Source organism: Cucumis melo, chromosome 10 (genome assembly GCF_025177605.1).
Source record: "Cucumis melo cultivar AY chromosome 10, USDA_Cmelo_AY_1.0, whole genome shotgun sequence".
Classification (NCBI taxonomy): Eukaryota; Viridiplantae; Streptophyta; class Magnoliopsida; order Cucurbitales; family Cucurbitaceae; genus Cucumis; species Cucumis melo.
This window is the reverse complement of record NC_066866.1, coordinates 20,913,928-20,938,968: the sequence shown is the minus strand read 5'-3', so window position 1 is coordinate 20,938,968 and position 25,041 is coordinate 20,913,928. Positions and strand designations below refer to the sequence as shown.

Sequence of the window (25,041 nt, the reverse complement as noted above, 5' to 3'; positions counted from 1 at the left end):
AAAGACAAATAGAGTTACATTTAGCCATAGTTATGGTTGTCTAGTCTTCCTATGATACACATACAATGTATTTTAAACCACCTTCATCAAAAGAGTTTAAATAAAAATGAGTTTTTTTTTTTAAACATTTTTTTCTTAAGTCAATCCAAATAAATTCTAAGTCTTCTAGTTGAATTGATCAACGAAAAAAATGAAAAATGTTATTAAACTAAAAATAAATCATGCTATATGTGATATATATTTACGATTTACACTATATTATCAATATATTAATATTTAATTTATACTTGAGATCACAATCATCAATTTTCATGTATGAAAAATATAATAAAATAAACAAAATCTCCTAAAATGAAGAAAAAATTAATTTTAAACAAAAAAGAGAAAAGAGATAATTAAAAAAGATAATCTAATAATAAGAATTATTAAAAGAAAACTCTAAATCAAGAAAAGAAATAGAAGAATGAAAATATACTTATTTTAAAAAATATTATTGTGATTAAATCGAAGGTCTATTTCAAATGACTTAGAAAAAAGTTTAAAAATTCATTTTTATTAATTTATCAAGGTTTGTGACAATTGTCAGAGTTGGTGGCTGGAAGTTCGCTAGCAAAGTTCTCAGAAATGACACCCAATGATTGATCGACAATGGATATGGGGTGGTGTTCGAAGTTGACTGACTAATCCAACTAATGTTGTTTACTATTCAAACTCATGGGAAAGAGGATAGAAAGCTTTGGTGAAGACAGTCATTTTGATCAATGATGAAGATGGTCAACGGTTGCCAATGTTTAAGACGATTGATTTGGTCATCGACCATCATGACAATTGGTCGCCAAGGGTCATGGCTATTGGTCATTGACCATCACTACGATCATTTGTTAACAGACATGACATTGATAATTAACGATAACAACTAATCGTCATCGATCAAGATGTTGATCACCTGATGACAGTAACGTCCAAAGTTGTAGGTCACCAATGATCAAGACGATTGGTTACCAACGATCGATAGTCGACAATCAAGATGATCGAGAGACGACAATCAAGATTGTAGCCACCTAATTTTATCCTACATTTTCTTAAAAAACATATTGATTGTAATAATGGTTAAGATTTTTTATTTGTTCATTTTATTTTTGTAATAATATAAAATTTTTATGATAATTGTTATTATTATTATTTTTAAAATCTTTTATTATAAGGAAAAATAAAAGCCATTCATGAGAATTTCTATTATTTTAAAAAAAATCAAATCAATTTTGACTTATCACTTTAAGAAAGAAAACAAATTAATTTATTTATACAACATCTTCTTTGATTTATCATATGAGGAAAAAACATATAAATTTATTTTGAACAAAATCTTTCGATATCACATTTTTAATATTTTAGGAAAGAAGAAATTTAATAAAATCACATAATATCTATTTTGAATTTATATTTATTAAAATTTTCTAATTTATGGTGCACTCCATGTCTATAAATAGGGACTTTGGGTCATTTAGAAAGTAGAGAAAAAAATTGCTTTAGAGAGAATCTCTACGAGAAAAAAAAATTGTTTTAGGGAGAATCTCTACGAAAAAGTTCTTTGAAGAAACGTATTCGTCTATAAAAAGTTGGGTTATTATCTTTTTTGCTTTATTATTTTTATTTTTATCTTTTTATTAGCTTTTTTGCTTTATTGTTTTTATTTTCATCTTTATATTGTCTTGTTTTAGCCCAAAAAAACTTAGTTGGAGGTTATATTAGGTAGAATTTACTCCCAATGTGGATCCACACTTTATACCACAAGTAATTTTATTCGAAATGGAATCCTTATTTTTATTCTTTTCTTTTTAAGCGTAGATATAAAGAAAAAAATGTATAAGAATTTTTTTTTTCTTTTTGCTACCTTTTTATCGTTATGCTAAAAAAGCGAGTCTTTTAACATTTTTCTTCTCTCTAAAAAATAGAAAAAAACAAAAATTTATAAGAAAAAGAATCTTATATTATTATTATTATTATCGTCATATTTATTATATATATATTATATTAATTTTTTATTCTTTTAGGGTGCACCGCCACCCCTGTTGCTTTTTATTTTCCTTTTATTTTTAATTTATTAATTTCCTTATTTAAGTTTAGTTTTTTTAGGGTTTTCTTTTATTTATAATTTTTAAAATTTATTATTATTATTATTTTATATATATATATATATATATATATATATATATATATATATATATTCTTTTTAACCATTGTGTTTGTTTTTTTATAAATTTTATATATATAACTTTTCTTTATTTATTTATTTAGGCTTTTATATTTATGAATTTTTTAACTTTTTATTATTTTTATTATGATTTTCAATTTCATAAATATTTTTATTTTTTAACTTACTATCATTCATTTCCTGTTTTCTTTACTCATTTATTTAATTTCTTTTTTATATATTTATTTGTTTATTATTTTATTTAATATTTTTTTCTTTTCTTTTATTGATAGTTAGTACGTACCTTCTTCACCTTTTCTTTTAACTTATTTTTCATTATTATCGTTATATTTAGTAGATGCATGCATTAATATTCTAAATTATTTGCCTAATGTATTGTGTAGTATATTTGATTTGGTTTAATTATGATATTATGTGTATTTGACTTTCATTAAAAATTTCTTGAAAATTTTAAAATACTTTTAACTATAATTGCATGTAATTTTGAAATCTTTTTTAAATTTATCTCTTTAAACCATTTAGAATTTTTTTTTCTTTAAAATTATTTCTTTTAAACTCAAAATTAAATATATATTTCATAAGATTTTTTTAAATTTTTTTATAATAACCTACGCCGATTTCATTAAAAAATCCTCCAAGGGAATCTAGAAATTTCTAGGAGTCCGTTATTTTTAGATTCTGGAGGTGAGGGATCAATATCTTTGAGAGTCCGAGATTTGATCTCAAGAAAAAAAATAAATTTAATCAATGTTTTAAAAAAAACTTTATTCGAAGACTAGTCTATGATATAATTTGAGAAATTGTAATAATTTCACATTCTGTTAAAAAGTGAGAAATTTTTCCTCAATATAGTCTAATTGATGGGTGTATCTCACTAATTTTATGGGATCATTACTCCAAATATTGGAGTGGTGAACAATGAAATAAGACATAATTTTTTTAAAAAAAAATAAATTCTACCCAAGACATAAATTTTGGCCACTGTTTTTCTAAACGAGTGTTACAGGTGCTAACACCTTTCTTGTACCCAAATGACTTTCGAACTCAATTCTAATTTTTTCATAGACCAATTTTTTTTATTTTATTTCAAATGATTCACTTTTATTTCGGTGTCCAATCACACCGTAAAAAAGATTGGTGGCGACTCTTTTTTTTTAAAAAAAAATTAAACCCTTCTTAAGGACGTTGGCCGCTCCGCATCGTCTCGGGTACGTGGCGACAAAGATGATACGAAGCTGATGGTTAATATGATCGGTCATCATGATCGTCGATCAATCATGATTGAACGTGAAGTTGGCTAACTTTTGTTGCCAATTGTCATCCATGATCATTGATAAGAGGTTGAAGTGAAAAATTTTCTAAAATATATGGCATTGGTTTTTTAATCTTATAATTTTTATTTCAAGGATCCAATCATGGATTTGACTTCAAATGTCAAACCTCTCGATTCTAAGCATGGCCCAACCTGGTATTGTTTCTTTTCTTTCTTTTCTTTTGCTCAAGAAAAACATATATCCATTGCCCACGGCCTATACATCTACCAAAACCCAAAAACATATCATGTCCACAAAATCACCCCTTCAAAATTTTTGGCCTTCCTCCTTTTCTGATCAGTTGTTCTTAGTTATATTTTAATTAATTCAATCAAAATACTTCCCCATTTAAGTTATGAAGGACAAAAAAAGGAAAAAAAAAGAAGAAGAGATATTTACAGACATAAAATAGACAAAACACATAATGAGAACTTTCATATATATAATTACCAAATATGAAAGAAACAATTGAATTGTCTTGGATTAAACAATTACAAGGAAATTAATAACGAAACATAAACAAGGGATGATCCTTGGATTTTATTTACTTTGTAATATTATATAAACCATATAACTTATTGAAATATAAAAGCAAAATAGCAAAGATACATAATCAACCACACGAAAATTACTTCAAAATAAAATATAACTTTCCCACAACAAATTAACAAGCCACACTTGAGAATGTGACAGACATTAAATACTTATTTAATGTGAGATCCAATGTCGTTAGTGATACCAATCATGAGGTCAATATACTTATGAGGATCAGGAGACCCATGATGAAGTTTCTCATACTCTATACTCAGAATTGCCTGGCAATGGTTACGATCCTTAGGTACAAATTGGTAAGCTGGTTTAAAGCTTTTATAATTTTTGAACACATCTCCTCCCACTCCATCCAAGACTATCAACAATTTATCATCGTGAAACTCGACCCGTTCCTTAAAAACTTCTGCCTTGCCATCTTACAAATCAAATACAAGAATGAAAGAGGTCAATTATTTCTTTTCCCTCTATGTTAGTCATGAAATAAAAAAGAATAAGAAGAAGAAGTGATTTTATGATACCAATAGTGTAATACCAAGACTTGATAGAGCCATGTCCATGGCCATCCCAATTAGTACCATGAATTTCAACTTGTTGAATGCATCTGGGGGTTATATTGGGAACCTGAAAACATTGATCTTTGAATATTTCGTAAAATTTCTCAGCAGCTGCATTGATCTCTAATTCACTCACAAGCTTTCCAATTAGAGACATGATTTTAAACCTTCTATCTCTAGATATAGAAAAAGTGGCTCACACGATAATGCTTAATTTCTTGCCCTTTTTATACACAAAGTTGTTGATATAGTAATATCTAGCTTGTACGATTAGATGAAATGAATTATATAATTAAATTTTATTTTATTTTTCATAATTATCATGAAGGTGATAAAGAAGACCCATATTTTATAGCATTATTTTCTTTGGATAAAAATAATATTAGTGTGTATCACATCATTTAGTTATTAAAATGTTATATAAAAATAAGAGAAATGGTCTAAAATAGAAAAAATTAACAAATGTTTATATTAAGATATAAAATAATATTTAAATCTTAATTTTGTTATCTAAATACAAATATATCAAAATAAATCAAAATATTTATTAAATATAACAAAATATTACAATTTATCTACAATAGACCACGATGGATTAACTATATTGGTCTATTGCAAACAAGTTTTAAAATTTTGTTGGTTTTTTAATAAAAGAATTCAATAACGATAAACTTTGGTTTAATCTCATACATCATTTTGTGTGCATTTTAATTTTCCATGAAATTCAATATGAAAAACAAAAATATGGATGTAATCTCAATCAACTTTTCCTTCAAAGTTACGTTTGGAATAAACTTTGGAATATGTCCCAATTCAAAATAAGTAAATGTTTTCTATATCGAGAATTTCAAATGTTTGTTCATTTTGAGAATTTGTTCTATATTGGGAATCAAATTTTTAGATAGACATAGTCTACTTTTTTTGGGAAAAAATTTTAATTATATGCGAATTCAATTTATTTAAGGGGTCTTTTCGAAAATATAACGAAGTGGTAAAATATTTATATTTATATTGTATAGAACAATTTCGAAAATGAAAAAATTCTACAAACCCATAATAGAAAATATACAAAATGTTCCGTCAACCACCCTGTCAACAATGTGCATAATATATTTGGTACATGATCATTTAGATTTGGTATACGATCGTTTAGATTTGGTATACGATCGTTTAGATTTGGTCATTTAAATTTGGATAGCCAAATCTAACCGATTTATTATTTCAATTCTATCGTTTAATTTGGTTATACAATTGTTTAGATTTGACTAAACGATTTTTTTAAATCTTTTTGTGCACGATCGTTTAGATTTGTCTACGATCGTTTATTTTTTTTACGCGATTGTTTAAATTTGGCTACTCCAATCTAAACAATTTTTTTTTTTGAAGATTCTTTATATACGATCTTTTAGATTTGGTTACGATGTAAAAAAAAAAAGAGGAAAAAACGATAGACAATGGGAAGAAATCGCAGCGGAAAAAAAAAAGAGAAAAAGAAGAAAGACGATAGAAAGAAATCAGATTTGGTTACCCAAATCTAAACAATGTAAAGAAAAAAATAAGAGTAAAAGAAGAAATAGATGGGAAGAAATCGCAGCAGAAAAAAGAAGAAGAGGAAAGGAAGATGTAACGCCATAAAATATAAGATATTTTTAATTTTAATTATCTTGGAGTAATTTTAATTATGTTGACGTCGTCCTTTAGCTTCTAGTTAACATCATGCCATCTCCGCAGTCTTTGATCGTTGTGTCAAGTCGTCCTTCTTCGATCGACTGTTGTGTCGCTCCTCCATCGACACATTCGGAGAGTCTATCGTGCACGCAAACCATCAACAATCTGAGTCGATTTTCCTTTTCGTTTGAGTCGTTAGCCATCGTGCTGAGTCGATCTCCTCAGAGCTAAGCTGCACGCGAACTCTAAGCTGTCATCCGCACGCGAGCCACCACCCTCTGCGAGACACCTAGCCGCTTTCTCTAAGCTACTCGAGTCGTTTCCCTTAAGCCGAGCCACCAACTTATGTTTTAGTCATTTTTCACCTATTTTTGGCATATGCCCAAAAAATATTATTTTTGGATTTTTAAGATGAAATTTCATTTAAGTTGGATTATAATTTTATGAAGGTTTGGTTACAATTTATTGGAGTAACTGAAAGCTTTGGTTTTCCCCCAATTAAGGTTGAATTGGAATTCAACCTCAACTTTGGGTAAGTTGAATTAAACGGATTTTTGGATCTTTAAGCAACTGTTGAGTTATTGAACTTAGTTATTTTTTCCCTTTGCTATTTAGGATTTATTCTTGGGAAGCTTGACTGTTGTTGTTAGGAATATTTTTGGTTAAGCTAATCTCCAGGTAAGAGATTCTCCTACTAGACTCTCGTACTGAAGTTAAGAGTTTACATGTGATTTCTTTATTATGCATTGATGTAGCTAAAATGCATAATGTATTGATGATATATGTTGATGACTGGTAGTTATGTATGACTGAGTTATGTTGATTATGATGACTGATTTATGTTAATGATGATGCATGAAATATTACTCTCCTAATTGAGAGCGTTATGATTAATATTCATGTCGTGTTTATGATGTTATGATGTGTTACATGCTATGGATTGAGTGTTCTGTTAGCTTTTTCGCTAGGGTTGTACCCATATGGGTGTCCCTCAGGATTACCACCTTTTTATGATTGTGTGATCTGATGGGATCACCAGTCTCATGAGATGTTATGTATATGAGTGGTCCGACGGGGTCACTTACAGCCCGATTGTCCTAGGTGTTCCTTTGGGTTCACAGAAGATCAATGATGTTCCTACGGAATCATTAAATTGCATGTGTTCGGGAAAGCACCAGTTTAGGGGTACTTCTTTATAGGACCCTAACGGGAAGTTAACAGATATTTAGCAGAACTAGCAGTAAGTGCCTTATTGAATATATGTATATATTCACTCTTTCTATGTTTAATTTTTTAGGAAAAAGTAGAGGTAGAGGTAGAGAAATGCCGGTGAATTACAAGAAGTGACTGCGACTTGCCATAGGAAAACTTTTTGCTTTCGCTTTTACTTTATAATTATGATTTCAGTATTTTGTATTTTTTGATTATTTCTCTTTTAAAACTAGATAGGGTCCAAACTAGAATTTTATTTTCTTTAGATTTATTTCTACATACTTTCAGTTATTTTAAAATTTAAATAAGTATTTGAGGTTTTGTTTATGAAAGTTAGTGTTATTTTCTCATTTTGTTAAGAAGGTTTTATTTTTTTAATAGTAATGACCTCAGTTTAGTGTAAAGAGTTAGGTTATTACAGAAAAAATACGATAGAAAGAAATCGCAGCGAAGAGGAGAAGAAAGACGAAAGGAAAAATTTGGAATATTTAAAAAATGAATAACTTTATGTACTTTGTTACTTGGGCTGTAAATATTTTATTAGTTTGTTATATTTATGAAAATTAACCTTAGTTGAAAATGAAGTCAAATTCAAAATTAATTATCCAAAGAATATATATTATATATGACCAATTTCTATTTATAATTTGAACCAAAACTTTAAATTTGATAAATACTCCGAAGTGGTAAGTTTGTTTTTTTCAAAAAAAATTATATTTGACGTTAAAATCACAGTTTCAAAACCTTAGTTGTTTATTACGATTTAATTCCCATACCTTCAATAAACTTTATTATATAACAATTGAATTTTTGGGTCTTTTTAAAAATATAAAAAAGCGGTCAAATATTTACATTGTATAGAGCAATTTTGAAAATGGAAAAAGTTCAGAGACTCACCGTGTAAAATACCAAAAATGTCCCGTCAACAATACGCGTAATATATTTGGTAATGTGATTTAGTACACGATCGTTTAATTAATTGAGTACACGATCATTTAGATTTGGGGTTTCAAATCTAAAAAAAAAATTCAAAATTTTGGTATACGATCATTTAGATTTGGCTACATAATCGTTTAGATTTGGCTACATAATCGTTTAGATTTGAGGTTCCAAATTTATTTTTTTTTTCAAAATTTGGTTTACGATCGTTTAGATTTGGCTACACGATCGTTTTGATTTGGCTATTTAAGATAGCCAAATCTAAACGATTTTTTTTCAAAATTTGGTATAAACGATTTTTTTTAATATTCTTTATACACGACCTTTTAGTTTTTGTTACTCTCATTTAAATGCCTAACCAATTTTTTCAAGATTCTTTATACACCATCTGTGTAAAAAAGAAAAGAAGAAAGACGATTTTTTTCAATATTCTTTATACACAATCTTTTAGCTTTGGTTATTCTAATTTAAATGTCTAACCAATTTTTTCAAGATTCTTTTGTACAACATTTGTTTAAAAAAGAAAAGAAGAAAAACGATACAATGCATGCAGTGAATGAAAAAGAGAAAGAAAAAGAAGAAACAGAAAGAAAGGCATGCCTAAAAAACAAGAGAAAAACAAGAATGGCGATAAAAAGAAATAGGTTTGGTTACCCAAATCTAAAAAAAACAAAAAAACAAAGATGGAAAAAATCGCATGAAGAGTACAAAGGAAGACATAAAAAGTAGCAGTGAGGAGAAAAGGATGGAAGGACAAATCTGAAATATTTAAAAAATGACTAAATTTATGGGCTTTGTTACACGGGCAATAAATATTTCAGTAGTTTGTTATATTTAGGAAAGTTTCCCTTAATTTTTTGTACTTCTTAATTTATAAAAATTTGGTCTCTAAAATAGACATGCAAGAGTACTTTATTGTATAACAATTTAATTTTTTGTACTTCTTAATTTGTAACCATTTAGTCCCTAAAATAGACATGCAAGAGTACTTAATTATATAACAATTTATTTTTTTGTACTTCAAAATTTGTAACGATTTAGTCGCTAAAATAGACATGCATGCATATGAGAAGTAATAAGATGTTTTTACATAAATAAATAAAAAATTATTAATTTTTTTTAAATAGAAAGCCAACATCATAAAATATTAATCATTGACATTTAATTTTGATAGTTGTTTAAAGCTAGAGGATAAATTGTCAAGTAGCACTACTACAAAACTGGATTTACTTGACACTTTTTAACTGCCAAGTATTGGTTTACTTGACGCTTTTCAATGTGTCAACTAATCCAGTGTCAAGAATAAGGAAGATTTACTTGACAGTTTCTAAGTGTCAAATATAATTATACTTGACATTGAAAAAACGTCAAGTATATAATTATACTTGACAGTTTTTATGTGTCAACTAATCCAGTGTCAAGAATAAGGGGGTTTTATTTTTGACAGGTTTTACACGTCAAGTGAAATTATACTTGACAGTTTATAGGTATCAAGTATATAAGGTTTGTTCAAATAAAAAATTATATATTTTAAAATATCCATATATTTTATCATTTACTTGTTTTGAAGTCCAACAATATTAAAATACACATCAATTGAAAAATTGAATCAACCCAAACTTTCAATCAAAGAACTAACAAATTGCATATATATCCTTGAATATACATATAGTTGGTCATTACATACTTACAACTAATTAGGAACATCGTTCTTATTCATATTACAAAACAAGTTATGATCATCATTCTTAATCATAAAACACAAAGTATATGTAATAATAAGAAACAAAGACATCACCGTCCTCCAAGCCCCACACTCTTAGATAACTTCAAACTCAAAGTCTCATGATTGTTATCATCAACTTCTTGAAATCTACAAACAAAATGAGAACAACATTAAAACTAAGAACTCTAACTTTTAAGTCCAAGACCTTTGATACTAGAATTATGTCCCTAAAATAGACACAAAATGTAGGATCTCTATGAAGTATTGGACGCTTACAAACATACATTAAGAATTAGTGGATGGTTGCTCACACGACTATCAAAAGAATAAGAGAGAACACATGAGATGTCATAGTACTTAAATGCCTTTTTTTTAAAAAAAAAAACTTTGTTTTAAACAAAATCAATAACTTCTTTAAGAGAACATAGGCTAAAGCAAACGAAAAACCTAAAAGTGGAGAAGAAAAAACATTACAGATTTATGCTTTTGGGTTTTGTAGTTGAAGATTCTCATCATTCTTTCTCCTTCCATGAAGTTCTGAACATAAACTTGAACCCCTAACTAGTTCACCTATATCCACTATAAATGTAGATATAAACATAAACTTCTAATAATAGCCTAAACTTTCCATCAATATCGATATAAACAAAATATATTTGTAGTCTAAAGGTGTACCATATCAAAACTAGTTTACCTATATCCACTATCAACAAAACTAGTTTACCTATATTCAGTATCAACAAAATAACAACAAAACTAGTTCCCCTATATCCAGTATCAACAAAATAACAACAAAACTAGTTCCCCTATATCCAGTATCAACAAAACTACTTCAATACAAACAAAAACAACGACATACATGAAGATTTAAACTGCAAAGCAAAATGTATGAGAAAACAAACGTTTTGTATGGAACGAAAAGTTTGCATGTGAAATGATCGATAGATGCTACCTGTAGCATTGCATGGATTTCTACGTCGATGCAGAACAAAGTCTTAACAGCACATTAGATAACATATCGATGCAGTACATCATAATAATACACGAGTACATAAGGTATAATTTATATGCAATCGACAAATGAAGCATAGTGAAGGGGTAAAAGGAAAGAAACCTCATCAGACCCAGAAACCAATATCGGCTCCTTTTGGAAGTCCCTAGAATACGTCGCAACGTCTTCTTTCTCCAACCACTCCTCACAAATCCCAAATTCCGAAATTCGATCGCCATCAATGAACCGGAAATTCAAATCATCACCTCCGTCGATCAGTGCAAGAGGAGGCGGCGAACGATAGAACAAATCAGCCCATGAATTGACCATAGCTACATTTTTAGCGACATCAAGGTGACCAAGAAAGATAATCTCTACTACAACGACAAGAGCGATGAACAGAGGCATCGCATTTGACCATTTTTTCTTGGCCGACATTGGAGCCCCACTGGACATCGGCAACTCCTCGGCTACAATAAAATCTATTATTAGATTATTCTAATATGTGGCGGACAAACATGCGTAGAGGGAAGAGACGGCGTAGAGGGAAGAGACAGCGGCGGCTTGTGAGCGACGACGAACACAACGCACAGATGAAAGAGACGCAACAGGTTGCAAGCGACAACGAAGATAACGCGTGGATGGAAGAGACATCGGCCGCAAGCGAGCAACGATGAACACGACACGCGAACGGAAGCGACACCGGCGGCTTGCGAGCAACGATGAACACCACGCGCAGATGGAAGAGATGGCGAACGCGAACTGGGGCAGACGAAAGATCGATATTGGCGGCGTGTGTGTCTTCAATTCGTGAAATTAAAATGTGGGGAAAAATCAGGGCTTTTTTATTAAATTGGGAAAGAAAAAGGGGAAATTTGGAAAAGTTAAATTAAAAGAAGGAAAAATTATTGAAAAATATATATTACTTGACATCTTTTAAATGTCAAGTAATTAAAATAAATTTTAACGTTTTTAACCTGTCAAGTATTTAAAAAAAAAAACCAAAAATAGGGATTTTTTCACTCTTTCTTATTCTTGACACTTTTTTATGTTACTTGACAGTAAAACTGTCAAGTATATCAATTATAAAAACGTCAAGTAAACCCAGTTTTGTAGTAGTGTAGATGTAGGTGAGGAGAATTAGTAATGTTGATAAAATAAATTGTTACTTCAAAGAAAAAAGAGAGAATTATTAATTGTAAACCTATTATCATTTATTAATTAATTCTTTTTAAGAAGTTACTAAAAACATATTGGAGGAAGCATCGAGTATAGTGTGTATTGGGATGTGAAGCTTAGAAATGAACATTGTGTAGTGTTATTTGATTGTTTGAAGTATATAACTTCATCTAAGTTGAGTTAAACACCTTTGAATTCTACTATTCAAGGGAGACTTTATAGGAACAATGGCCTATTATGTTTATCAACCGCTCCGTGGGGCTATGGGGGGTGCAATCATATGACTTGGCTATCGGCTTCTTGAAAGAATACGAAGGCTAGTACCAGAATGGTCTGCCATATGCTATAAAGGGGATGAAACTCCTCATACTTGCACTCATTGTGAAGATTAGCCCACTACGCGGTAGGTATATTTCGATCTCAGCTCAGACTAAGCCAAGAAATTCAAAAACAAAAAGGAGAGGCGCAAAGAATTTGCGAAGGGAGAGGGATCGACAAGTTATTTCAAAGAGTTTTTCTCGCCACTTTCTCAATGATTCGGTGAATGGATCTATCTGAAATTCGTGGATGTATCGTTTTTACTTTTTAATTCTAATAATAAAAACTATTCATGGTTATATTATACTATAAGCACTAATATAATTATGGTCTTACATTTTTATTTACACATATATATTATTGCAAAGGATTACATACTATGGGCTAGCCCCCAAATTAAAATCTTTAAAATTTATATTTATATGGGAAAAGGAAATTATGTGAAATAGGCAATTGCCCCTATTTAGTGAATATATATATATATATATATATATATATATATATATATATATATATATTCGTACTTACCTAGGTACCTATTATGTGACATGCATCTTATACTTTTTACATGCATAAAAAATATAAACCCTAAAATTATACAAAATACCACTTAACTTTCAACTTTGTATAAAAAATATTTTTAAAATTTTTGAATTTATACAAAAATAACTCTAACCTCTCAAAAATAGTTTAGAAGTAATAGTTTTGGATGATTGAAAAAGTTAGTGTTTTGTATAAAAAATACCATTCTTAACCTCTCAAAAATAGTTTAAAAGTACTTTTATGGCTAGTTTTGGATTAAAATAGTTAGTGTTTTACATCAAAAAAGATCTATAAGATTTCAACGCTATCTATAAAAAACACTAATTAAGTAAAAATAAAGGTACAAAATACTGATAGAGTTAACATATGAACAAAAACTGTGAATAACCCCTTACTTCTCTATACTCTTTGTTTTATCCCATCTCTTCATCAAGACCTAAATCTCATTTTCTAAATTGTTTGGACATTTTATTTAAAGGGAATGATGAATAAATAAAACTTTCCATTTTAGGTAAGAACCTTAGGATAAAATATTTTAACAAGATTATAGGGTAGTAATTGATTATCTGTTATTAGTCCATATCTTGCATGGCATGTTTTAAGGGATGGCTTTTGATTTTGAATTTTTGTGATATTTTCTAGGATTTTTTTTTTTTTTTTTGTCTCCAACTTACAAGTTTCGGATTTATTTTGGGTTGTGAGGAACTTAGGGTAGAAATTAAAAAAATATGAAAGCAAAATGAATCTGTCAATATATGGAGAAGAATGGGGATATATGTCTATATAATTTTTAAACCCCATAAGATAAGATATATATAAATATATAAATAAAATTTAGCAAAAGAAAATTAAAATAATTTAGAAAAGAAGTAAGAATAGTTTACTTTGTAAAAAGTTATATTATCAGTTTTTATTGGTACGTCTAACACTAAGAACATTTTTGTTTTAAGATTATCTTTATAATTTTTGAAAGTTGATTAACCATTTTTATTAAAAAAAAAAAAAGGTAAAGGTGTTTTGAACACTTCTTAAAATTCTTTTAATCTTTTTCAAAGTTCAAAACTATTTTTTTCACGTAAAGTGTGAAGTTAAAAGCATTCTTATATAATTTAGTAAAAAATAAATAAAAATATTTAAAAAAAGAGGTAAAAAGAATATTAAAAAAGAAAAGGAAAGAAAGAAAGAAAGACAGAGAAGTTAAGAAGTTATATTTGTAGCATTGTGTCGGCAGTATGTTTATATTGTTACAACAATGGTATTTTTTAAGCATTTAAATAAATGGTAGTATCATTATACTGTTAAAGTTTCATGACTAATTTGAAACTTTTCAAAGTTATGGATTGGATTTTTTTTTTTTAATTTTCAATGTTTAGAGATATATTTTAACGTTAAATATTTTTTATAAATTCGTAGAGAAAAGTTAAAATATTTTTAAAAGAGTAAAAGAGAATTTAGTATGCAGTAAACTTTCATAGAATAATTTGGGAATCCACAAAAGATAAGTTCCATTGATTTGAATAATGAGAAAAAAAAATCACCTTTTTAATAAGATTAAAAAGAATTTTGGAAAATTGCCAAAAATAGGTCAAAAAAAGAGATTTAAATGAATTTTGGGACAAGTTTTCAAAAGAAAGACTTTTAGGACAATTTGGGTGTGAATGGACAAAAATGCCCTTCTTTTCCTTTCCCTCTTCCACGTTTGCTTTCCCTTCTCTCCACGATCGATTCATTCTCTTTCGCGTATAGTTCCCTTTCCCTTCTCTTTTCTTTCGTGTAGAACACCTGAACCTACTCCGGCCATCGTCTCTTGCCCATCGTCGTTTGCCCTTCGTCGCTTGCCCTTCGTCGGTCGTTGTCCAGTGCATTTCGTCGCTCCTATTCGGACCATTCAATCAACTTCGAGCGTTTTCTCTTATTTAGGTGAGTTTCATGTCTAACCGATTTTCAATTTATCTGCTGTAAGTAAATGTTTGGTTGGGGTATTTGGTGTTATTTTCATCCGTAATTGTCTGGTTTTTGGAATTGGACTTATTTGCCGTAAATTAGTTTAGTCAAAGTTTGGTTTTAGGTTCTTAGAAAGTTCAATGGGTAGTGAAAAATGAATTGAACTAGAGGATGAGGATTTAGTTAGATCAAATAAAGGAGGAGTAAGCAATAGGAATAGAACGAATGAAGGTTTTTTTTTTTATCTCGCACGTATTTTTTTTATCTCGCACTTATCTCGCACGTATCTCGCACGTTCCAAACTTTCACTATTTATTTCAAAATCAACTTGGTACACCTCCTAATCCATTTAGAGCTATTCTTTGCATGTTTAGTAACTCTCTTAGGCCCTCATGCTTTATCTCGCACGTATCTCGCACACATCTCGCACGTTCCAAACTTCCACTATTTATTTCAAAATCAAATTGGTACACCTCCTAATCCATGTAGATCTATTCTTTGCATGTTTAGTAACTCTCTTAGGTCCGCACACATCTTGCAGTTATTTTTTTTATTTCTTTACATCTTGCACGCATCTTGTAGGTTCTTAAGTTCAAATCAATTTTTGAAGATACAAAACTACTTAAGGTAGTTTAAGGATGGCACATGTTCGGATTTTAGTGCGTCACGGTGGTGAATGGGATGAGGGACAAAGAAAATATGAAGGAGGAGTGTTAAAAGGCATTGTTGTCCCTAAAGAAATAACACACAAAGATTTACAGTCTGAACTATATGACCTTGCAGAAGTTGACCCTACAAAGTTCGACATAAAGATAAGATGTATATATGAGATCAAAGGAGAAAAGGAAGCTCCTCAATTTGAGTTAAGCAATGACCGTGATTTGAAGTTTTATATTCTTAGTGAAAATTCATTGGAGGTCCCCCTATACCTATCTTTTGAGCCTACAAGCAATCGAAGCATGAAAGTGTTAAACAAAGATTACAATTCAGTATCTGGGAGCAACCAAGTTCAAAATTTAAACCCTCATCCTCCTCCAATTGGAATGGATACATTAGATGAGAATGAAGTTGATATTGGTGAAGTTCAGGTTGGCTTGTGTGATAACATGATAGGGACCAATTCGGCTATATGGGAATCATATGAGTCATATAATTCAATAGATGATACTTTTACATGGGAGTCAGTTGAGATGTACAATGAATTGTTTGACATCCCAGAACAAAGAGATGCTCCTACAAAAGATTGCAAAGGAAAAGGTAAAGTTGACTACAGCTCCTGTAGTCGGAAGTTGAAGACAAAAGGAAGTGGCTGGTCGGAAGAAAGCTCTACAAGTGAAGAGTTGGATGTAGGACAAATCTTTTTTTGCAAGAGAGATTTGTCAATGAGATTAAGTGTGTTGGCAATGAAAAAAAAATTTCAGTTTGTAGTAAAAAAGTCTACAAAAGAGGTTCTTTTCGTTAGATGCATCGACAACAAGTGTGGTTGGAGATTGCGAGCGGTTAGACTGAAAGATTCAAATATATTCAAGATTAAAAAGTATGTGAAAGTTCATTCATGTTCTCTTGAGTTTTTGAATCGTGACCATAGGCAAGCAAAATCTTGGGTTGTTGGAGAATTAATAAAGTCCAAATTCAAGGGACCCGGTCGTATATACAAACCACGTGATATCATAGAAGACATGAGGCAAGACTATGGCATAAATATGAGTTATGAGAAAGCATGGCGTGCCAGAGAAAATGCATATGAACGAGTGCGAGGGTCTCCTGAAGAGTCATATAATCTTTTGCGTAGATATGGTGAAGCACTCAAATTTACAAATCCAGGTACAATATTTCACATGGAACTCGAAGATGATCGTTTCTTTAAATATCTTTTTATGGCTGTTGGTGCATGTGTTAGAGGATTCTTAAATTGCATTAGACCGGTTATAGTCATGGACGGAACATTTCTTAAGAACAAATATCGGGGTAAGTTGATAGTGGCTGTTTGTTTAGATGGTAACAATCAGATCTATCCTCTAGCCTTTGGAGTAGTTGATAGAGAAACAGATGACTCAATACAGTGGTTCTTAGAAAAATTGAAAGGTGCAATAGGGGAGGTGCCTAATCTAGGCTTTGTGACAGATCGGAAAACATGCTTCGCCAAGGGTATTTCATCAGTTTTCCCCTCTGCATTCCACGACCTTTGTGTCCAACATTTGAGTCAAAATTTGCATGATAAATATAAGAATGACACGGTTGCTACTTTGTTTTATAATGCATCGAGAACATATCGTGAATCAACGTTTGTAGAAGCGTGGAGACATCTTCTTGCATTTCCTAATGGTTCAGGGAAATATTTAAATGATGTTGGAATAGCACGGTGGTCTCGTGTTCACTGCCCAGGAAGACGGTATAACATGATGACAACAAATATAGCAGAGTCCATGAATTCTATACTGAAAGAACCTAGAGATTTGCCTATTGCTTCATTCCTTGAAAATGTTCGAGTTTTGCTACAACGTTGGTTTTGGGAGCGTCGAGAAGAAGGCATTAAAGTGACGTCTACATTGACCAAATGGGCAGAGTTAGTTATTCAAAAGAAACAAGAAGGAGCTTTGACAATGAAGGTCAACCCAATTGACTGTTACCAATTTCATGTCAAAGATTTAGATAAGGAGGAGGTCGTAAACCTTCAGACTAAAGAATGCACTTGCAAGGAGTTTCAAGCTGAGCAACTACCATGCTCACATGCCATTGCTGCAGCACGGGATCGTAATATAAATGTTTATAGTTTATGTGCTAATTATTACACTAATGAATGTTTGTTGGCTGCATATGCGGAGGCCGTCTACCAAGTTGGGAATCAGTCAGATTGGAAGACAGGCGAAGACTACGTACATATGACTGTTTTACCTCCAAAAGTAGTCAAAAGAGTTGGTCGACCGAAGAAAAAGAGGATTCCAAGTGTTGGTGAAGCTCCGAAATTGCATAAGTGTGGTCGGTGTAAACAAATAGGTCACAACAGATTAACGTGTACCAATCCAATTTCATATACCGACAAGTCGAGCATACAAGATTAGAAATTTCTCTACCAATGTACTAAGTATTACACTAATTAATGAATGTTTGTTAATGATGTGTTTTCTTAATGATTTGTCCCAACATTCTTACTTTCTGTGCTTCCAGATGGATGAAGAAGACGAAAATAACAATTGACTTATTCATTTAAAAACACAAAAATTGGTTTTAGGATCGTTTAAAAATAACTAAATGTTCGTTTAAAAATATCTAAATGATCGTTTAAAAATAACTAAACCATCGGTTAACAACCACCAAATGATCGTTTGAAAACAACTAAACGATAGGTTAAACAAAACTAAACGATCAATTAAAAACAAGCAAAACATCGTGTAAAAACAACCAAACGATCGTTTGAAAAAAACTAAACGATCAGTTAAACAAAACTAAACGATTGGTCAAACAAAACTAAACGATCGTTTAAAAAAACCAATCGATCGTTTAAAACAACCAATCGATCGTTTGACATTAACTAAACGATCAGTTAAACAAAACTAAACGATTGGTCAAACAAAACTAAACGATCGTTTAAAACAACCAATCGATCGTTTGAAATTAACTAAACGATCAGTTAAACAAAACTAAACGATTGGTCAAACAAAACTAAACGATCGTTTAAAACAACCAATCGATCGTTTGAAATTAACTAAACGATCGATTATAAAAAACTAAACGATCGTTTACAGAAACTAAACGATCTTTTGAAACAACGAAAGACACCCGCGAATTGTTTACAACCGCGATTCAACATTTCAAAAAAGTACGTGAATTTACAATATTGCCCCTGTGGTAAAAACGACCGATATATACGTTCCGCCTTCTTCGTTCTTTTTTCGTCACTACGCAATACACAACCGCACTGATCACTCACCTTCGTTTTCTCTCAGTCCATTGTTCTCTCAGACCATTTTTGTCTCAGTCCATATTTTTCGTCAACGTTAAAAGGTATTTTCCCGAACTTTTCCTACTATAACGTTACACTTTTCCTTTCTTTATATTTCAAACGTTTCAACTTCTGTCTTCAAAAACTATCATTGTGTTCTTAAATTATTATTGTGAAGCGTTTAGGGTTTCGGATTCGACTTCTGTCTTCAATATAGTTCTCCAGATTGTTAAATTTATTACTTTTCGATTAACTATCATTTCAGGATGGCTGTACCTAGCGACAAGTATTTCCCTGCCACTGTGTCATGCCAAGTGCACAAGATCGGCAGTCTTATTAAGGATAAACTGACCAAGGACTAGCTGCAAATGTTCGAAAAAACAATTTTTGGTCCATTGCTGAATGTGAACATGGTCTTCAACGGCCAGTTGATCCATCATTTCTTGCTGAGGCAGATACCTGAAGACGGTAACGCAGATGGAATCTGTTTCTCAGTTTTAGGGAAGAACGTCCGTTTTACCCAAAAGGAATTCAACATCATAACTGGATTGTGGCCAACAAACAATCCATTGGAGAAAGATTGCGATAGCAAGCGCCTACAAAGTCTTCTATTCGGATCAGAAAATAAGAAACTAATAACATGCTTGGAAATTGAGGAAATTTTCAAGAATTTTGAGTTTACAAATGATGACGATGCTGTGAAGGTCGCCTTGGCCGTCTTTATAGAAACTGTGATGGCCGGGAAGGATAAGAAAACACAGTTTGACATGGATATTTTGGGAAGAGTTGATGATGAAGAAGCATTTAAAAGCTTCGATTGGTCAACTTTCTTCTACACTCGTGTGCTCAACAGTTTAAAGACAAGTCTCCAAGGAAAAAAAGAAGCATACGAGCTGAAGAAGACACGAAGTTCCAAAGCAGTGTCATACTACAACATCAAAGGCTACATGCTTGCTTTTCAGGTGATTTTTATTTGTTCATACACTTTAAGTAAATGCCAATTGAACATCAAAGTTTAACATATTTGTTTAAATGTTGTAGGTGTGGGCTTATGAAGTACTCTCAACTGCAAATGAGCACCTGGCCACAAGAAACAGTAAGGGATTAATCCCTAGGATATTGAGATGGAATTGTACACAAGCTCCATCTTACAAAATGCTGCAGATTAACATATTCGACAACAAAAATGTAAGTAAAACCTGTCAGTCATCGTTTAATACAATTACATTGCAGACTGTTGTTCAACCTAAACTCAAGATGTCAACCCAAGAGAAGGCTTTCATGGAGAGTCGAATTCGAGGGGATGATAACATGCAAATGGAGGACGATGAATCCATTGGAGAAATGAACAACAAATCATTGGAGCAATCAGACTCATCTCCACAAAGAGAATAACTGTCACCCCAAAGAGAACAAAGTCAAACAGTGGCTGACGAGTCTGAAATGCATCCAATCACCAAGAAGAAACATTTCAGATCAAAGAAGTCCAATGACAAAGAAGAACAAAGTCATTCAAAATCCTACAAGAAACTGAAGAAGGAAATAAAAGAAGTTCGTAAGGATTTATCCACACTGACTTCTATAGTCTGTAGGATGGATGACACAATCACAAAGCAGTCATTAGAGCTGTATGAAATGAAGCAGATGCTGGAGGGATTGGTCCAGGTAAAATTTATTTTCATAATACATTAGTTACACGATCGTATAACTTTGATAGACGATCGTTTATCAAAGTTACTCGATCGTTTAACTTTGATAGACGATCATTTATCAAAGTTACGCGATTGTTTACTTTTATATACACGATGGTTTAACAATACATTATTTTTTTAATTTTATGTTCGTTTTTATTTGTTTATTAGAATCAAACTGAAAATCAAGGGAATGATCATACTGATCAGAATGACAATGAGTATGTTGTTCAAGAACAACATACTGAACAACAACCTACTGAAGAACAACATACTGAACATCAAGAGGAAACCCAAAGGTTAACATTTCATTCATTGTTTACTAGTTTATAAATACCTAACAATTGTATTTTTTTTTCTTATTCTCATGTTTTTTCTCATTTTGTTTAGGGAACATCAAGAGGAATGTGGTAGTGATATAAGCATAGACGGTAGGGATGCAGACTTGCTAATGACTATAAGAGATATATCGGATAGTCTAAGTCATCAAATTCAGAAAGAAACAGACCTGCCACAAATGATTACTACCCTTCCATTTGTGAGCCAACCTCTTGCACTTTGTGAATTGGCTCCATTGGATCAAACTGTACAAATTGTAAATGAAGAATCTCAACGGGTATGTATACACAACAAATTTGTAGTCGTTTGAATGAATAGTTTGTTACTTGTTTAATACGATTACATTGCAGGAAACAACAAAAAACAGGTTGAGATTAAAAAAAATGATGAAGCAGTTACTTTGGTTGAAAAAGAACCAGTAACTGTGCCTGATAAAGATGAACAAGAAAAACCAATAAAGAGAAGAAAGCTATGTAAAATAGCAAATAAAGAGGTGCAAGATGAAGATGAACAAGGTAATCCACCCACAACATCTGCTCAGATCATATCAGAATCTACAACACCTGTCCCAGATGTGGAAATCAGAGAAGTAGATACATATAATCCGATGTGGAAAGTGGATCCAAAATTATGGAAGGAATACTTACAATGGAAAAGATCAAGAAAAACAACCCATGAACAAAGGAAAGTAGTCTCCACAACCAGAAAGAAAAACTTTTTCAGACAGCTTGAAGAAAACACATGGGTACATGGAGACGTAAGTACTCTTCCCAAACGATCGCTTATATTAACTAAACGATCGCTTCTATTAACTAAACGATCGTTAAGTTAATATTACACGATCGCTTACTAAGTAAACGATCACATGTACATTTCTTAAGCGATCGCTTATACTCTCCTTTCATTCACTAAACGATCGTTTATTTTTTCTTTGTAGACATTGGATTTGCTATTATCCCACTTGCAGAATAAAATGTTGCATCTCAAGCACCATTGCAAGCGTTCTTTTAGAATATTACATTCCTCGTTTCTAGTAAGTTGTTATTCTTTAATTTTTTTTGTATAGAAGTTAAACTGCATCATTATATTCTGACTACATTTTTTGACTTGTTCTTGAAGCTTGGAATCAATAAACCAGACTGCATTGTTTGGAACCATATTTTCGATACTCATCTGGTGACACCAGATAATACGAAAGTTGAATGGACAGACCCAACAGCACACCTAAGTATATGGACAGAAAAAGATGTGGAATACTATTTCAACACTGCTGTTGGTGATTACAACGACATACCAGAGTGGGGAGATGTCAACTACGTGATTACCTGCATCAACATAAAAGAACACTGGTTGGCTATTGCAGCTGATATGAGAAAATGCAGGATCTACGTGTTCGACTCAATGCCAAATTATGTTAAGCAGAAACTTGTTGATGAAGCTCTTCAAATGCCTGCACGATGCATCCCCTCACTCGCGATTACAATTGGAGTCAACCTCCATTCAGATCATTTCACATATGGCCCTTGGCCAATACGCAGATCGAAGGCCACATTACAGAAAGGGCGTTCATTGGATTGTGGAATTTTCTGTGCTAAATTTGTTGAATGCCTTGTAACTGCTAGTGACCTTGGTTGTCTAACTGTGCCAAACATGAAACTGTTTAGACAACAATATGTGCTGGAACTTTGGGCCAATAAATACTTTTGCTAAATAAAAAATATATATATTTCGTTCTTGTACTTTTGAGTTAATATTTGTATTCGTTTATATAATTTTTTATGTAATTTTTATAGAGAGAATAACATATTATAATTTTAAACTTTGTTATAAAATAAATACTTTGTGATATTTTCAATTAAACGCGACCAAAATTGAGAAAGAATATTTGAGTTAATATTTGTATTCGTTTAGATACATATCACAAAATATTCGTGTAGAGAAATACTCATCGCGCACATATGTATAAACGATCTTCTTAATAAACGATGTCTAAACGATCTTCTTAATAAACGTCAAAATATTAAGCGATCGTTTAGTAAAGTTTAAACGATCGTTTGGTAAAGTCTAAACGATCGTTTGGTAAAGTCTAAACGATCTTCTTAATAAACGATGTCTAAACGATCTTCTTAATAAACGTAAAAATATTAAGCGATCGTTTAGTAAAGTCTAAACGATCGTTTGGTAAAGTCTAAACGATCTTCTTAAAATTATAAAAAAATTAAGCGATCGTTTAGCTACAAGTAGTTTTGCAACATAGAGAATAATCGATACTACTAATTGAAATGTCAATTGATACTAATTGAAATGCAACATAGACAATAACCGAACAGCCAATTGATACTTGTGATTTATGTTAATATTTCAATACATAGGAGTGTTGGTCCATAATTGAAATGCTAATTGTTTTCTAAAGTATGACATGTTTTCTTGACATAATGTATCTAAACCAACACCAGCAGCTATGTACTCAAAATACTTAATTGTGAATACGCCACAATCACTATTATTTCGTTGAAGTGGAATTGAGTCAACAATGACAACTGGCCAAGGTTCCTTGTATGTCGATGATCTACCTCTCCTATCAAAGAAGCCAGTACTATCTAACAACTTTGGCACCAACTGTCGAATGAGCAGTAATATGTTTGTCATCTCTTCGGCAGTTGTAAGTGACGGAAGCGAATCCCATACCTTCACTTGACAACTTACCAAATCCAAGCATAATAGAACCCAATGGTTGCCATGGACATTGAATGGAGAGTAAACGTAATCAGCACTTGCCCAAGGATCTTGGAAGTCCTCTTTTGACCCGACAACATAGTCAACCAACCTATACTCTTCGTCCCAGTCAAACGGGCGATTCTCTTTAATACATTCTTTGTATAGGGGCCACTTCGAAACTAAAATGCGCTGCAAAGAAAAACATACAAACGCAAATATCAGACCGAAAGACAAATATCAAACGCAAATACTTACATAAAGTAACGCGACGATTCCAAACCATAAAGATTGTGTATGCAGTTGTGAAGTTCTGAGAAGAAGGTATCCCGGCTGCCTTAATCTTCAAGCGAATGAAAAGAAAAAGTGCATCCAAATGCTAATAGAAACAAAAGTAAGCAGTAAATGTATAGAACCATAACAATGATAAAATTATAATTGCATAAATGATAAGATAATCCCATACCTCATCCGCCAACCACCGACGACACATAAACAAGTCTCTGAAAAAAGCCTTCGATTTTTTCCCATGAAAGGTTTCACGCAGCTCATCGTCTGTACGCTTGTCTGTAATCCAAGCTCGAAGTCTATCTAAATGGACATCAAGTATTTTGTGCATAGGATCATAAACAATTGCTTCATACTCAGAGGTGCTGGTGGTTGATGTCACAGACCGTTTAGGTAGAGTTGTGAATGGGGTTGATAGGTAAACACTTGCACGCTTCCTACGGGCGGGCCGAACGTGTGGTCGTTGAGTGAGAAATGGTTCTATCTCTGTGACGTCCTCATCGTCAACGACATCTATTGGCTCCTCTAAACCAATATCAACCTTCTTCTCCAACACATCTTCGTCGCCCTATGGAAGCTCATAATGCATTAGTGTGGATAATGATAGAAATTAAACATCAATATTAGGAAGAACATGGAACCAAACCTTCTTTTTAACTTCAATGTGTTCATCCTCCTTTGGCATCCTCAACCAATTAGGGGTACCGCCTGTGTCAACATCTTCGGTCTTAGCATTATCCACTTCTTTACTTTCTAATGTATGATCTACTAAGCCTTCGGACACCTTGTGGTCCCCTTCGTCACCCTATGGAACCTCAAAATGAATTAGCGAGAACATGCAACTTAACGTATGAGTAATTACCAAATATGAAACTAACGTCAATACACTTAACAGTTTCATTCCTAACCTT

At 31.7% G+C, this 25,041-nt stretch overlaps 1 protein-coding gene and 1 long non-coding RNA gene across 2 annotated transcripts; both read right to left on the bottom strand.

The window, feature by feature from the left end:
* Positions 1–4,030: 4,030 nt before the first annotated feature.
* Positions 4,031–4,958, bottom strand: LOC103491902 (MLP-like protein 329). The gene is made up of 2 exons (XM_008452015.3): positions 4,599–4,958; positions 4,031–4,495 (listed from the first exon to the last, which is right to left on the bottom strand). The coding sequence occupies exons 1-2, from the start codon at positions 4,789–4,791 to the stop codon at positions 4,233–4,235; spliced, it is 456 nt and encodes a 151-aa protein (XP_008450237.2). The 5' UTR covers positions 4,792–4,958; the 3' UTR covers positions 4,031–4,232.
* A 5,127-nt stretch (positions 4,959–10,085) lies between these two features.
* On the bottom strand, positions 10,086–10,731 carry LOC103491901 (uncharacterized). The gene is made up of 2 exons (XR_007824281.1): positions 10,654–10,731; positions 10,086–10,326 (listed from the first exon to the last, which is right to left on the bottom strand). It is a non-coding gene; the product is annotated as an uncharacterized LOC103491901 (long non-coding RNA).
* Positions 10,732–25,041: the final 14,310 nt, after the last annotated feature.